The 1,551-nt window shown below is 56.2% G+C and overlaps 1 protein-coding gene across 2 annotated transcripts in view; it reads right to left on the bottom strand.

Moving 5' to 3' along the window:
* Positions 1-258: 258 nt before the first annotated feature.
* The window catches only part of LAMTOR2 (late endosomal/lysosomal adaptor, MAPK and MTOR activator 2), a 6,669-nt gene continuing 5,376 nt past the window's right edge, over positions 259-1,551 (bottom strand). The window contains exon 4 of one of the 2 annotated variants that reach the window (XM_018566059.1): positions 259-330. In XM_018566059.1, the coding sequence (XP_018421561.1) occupies positions 274-330 (57 nt within the window). In that variant the 3' untranslated portion in view covers positions 259-273. The remainder of the gene's footprint in view (positions 331-1,551) is intronic. The other variant, XM_018566060.1, reaches the window with a different exon arrangement.

Below are 1,551 nucleotides of genomic sequence, written 5' to 3'. Positions count from 1 at the left end.
AGCTTTGCGATTGGCCGCTCTCGGCTCTGAGGAGGAGGGGAGAAGGTCACATGCTCCTCCCCCGTCCCTAGAAGAATTGGAGATCGGCATCAGTAGGCTTTAAAGAGGACCTGTCACTTCACGGACGGGCACAGCGACATGGGATATGGATGATTTACAGGATCAGACGGAAGCATCATGTATGACGGCGCGTGTTATTGGCGGTGACCTCGGGCTTTCACGCGTCAGCCGTCCCCCGCATGGCCCCCAGGTGACGGGTGCGAGCTCCTCCTCCTAACTGGCAGACACCTGATTGAGAGGCTCCTCCAGGTAACTGACTAATGCCTGGGCCTGAAAGGAGAAGAAGAAGAGGGATTAGTACAGGAAATGCCGCCAACTCCCCCCCTCCCCCGGCAACAAGGGCAGGCGCCAGAACCCCCAGAGTGTCAATGCATCCTTGTCCTGAGGCATGGAATGTAGGGTGCCGGTGATGCTCATCCCCCCCAAAATCATTGTCCCGTGACCCCCCGAATGTCAGCATGTCACTGTTCTATGATTACTTGATGTCCTGGCACACCAACCGTCACCATGTACTTGTGCCGGGACGCCAACCAACACCATGTACTTGTGCCGGGACGCCAACCGACACCATGTACTTGTGCCGGGACGCCAACCGACACCATGTACTTGTGCCGGGACGCCAACCGACACCATGTACTTGTCTTGGGACGCCAACCGTCACCATGTACTTGTGTTGGGACGCCAATCGTCACCATGTACTTGTGTTGGGACGCCAACCGTCACCATGTACTTGTGCCGGGACGCCAACCGTCACCATGTACTTGTGCCGGGACACTGTTGTGGGACCCCAACCGTCACCATGTACTTGTGTTGGGACGCCAACCGTCACCATGTACTTGTGTTGGGACGCCAACCGTCACCATGTACTTGTGTTGGGACACCAACCGTCACCATGTACTTGTGTTGGGACACCAACCGTCACCATGTACTTGTGTTGGGACGCCAACCGTCACCATGTACTTGTGTTGGGACGCCAACCGTCAATTGCGTCATTCTCCTGTCAGTGTCATTCACCTCTCAGTATCGGGACCCCTCGGTGATGGCGGACGCCGTACCCGGATACAATATGGCGGCGCCGATGTCTTACCTTGGCTTTCAGCATGCCAAATCCAACGGTCTCTTTGGCATACATGCACAGCAGCAGGTTGGACACTCTTGTAATCGCAACACGGCCTTCCTGTAGGGATCAACGACAGACCAGAGATCAGTTCCCTAACTGCCACACAGTGCATGAGTGGGCGTGTCCCAGTTCCATAGGGAGTAACGTTAGTCGGTATATCCCAGTGCTATAGGGAGTAATGCGAGTGGGCGTATCCCGGTGCCATAGGGAGTAACGTGAGTGGGTGTATCCCAGTGCCATAGGGAGTAATGCGAGTGGGCGTATCCCGTGCCATAGGGAGTAATGCGAGTGGGCGTATCCCAGTGCCATAGGGAGTAATGCGAGTGGGCGTATCCCGTGCCATAGGGAGTAATGCGAGTGGGCGTATCCCG

Source organism: Nanorana parkeri, unplaced genomic scaffold, assembly GCF_000935625.1.
Source record: "Nanorana parkeri isolate BGI_ZX_2015 unplaced genomic scaffold, ASM93562v1 scaffold911, whole genome shotgun sequence".
Classification (NCBI taxonomy): Eukaryota; Metazoa; Chordata; class Amphibia; order Anura; family Dicroglossidae; genus Nanorana; species Nanorana parkeri.
Note: the sequence above shows the minus strand (reverse complement) of the source record. Positions and strands in the feature narration are given on the sequence as shown.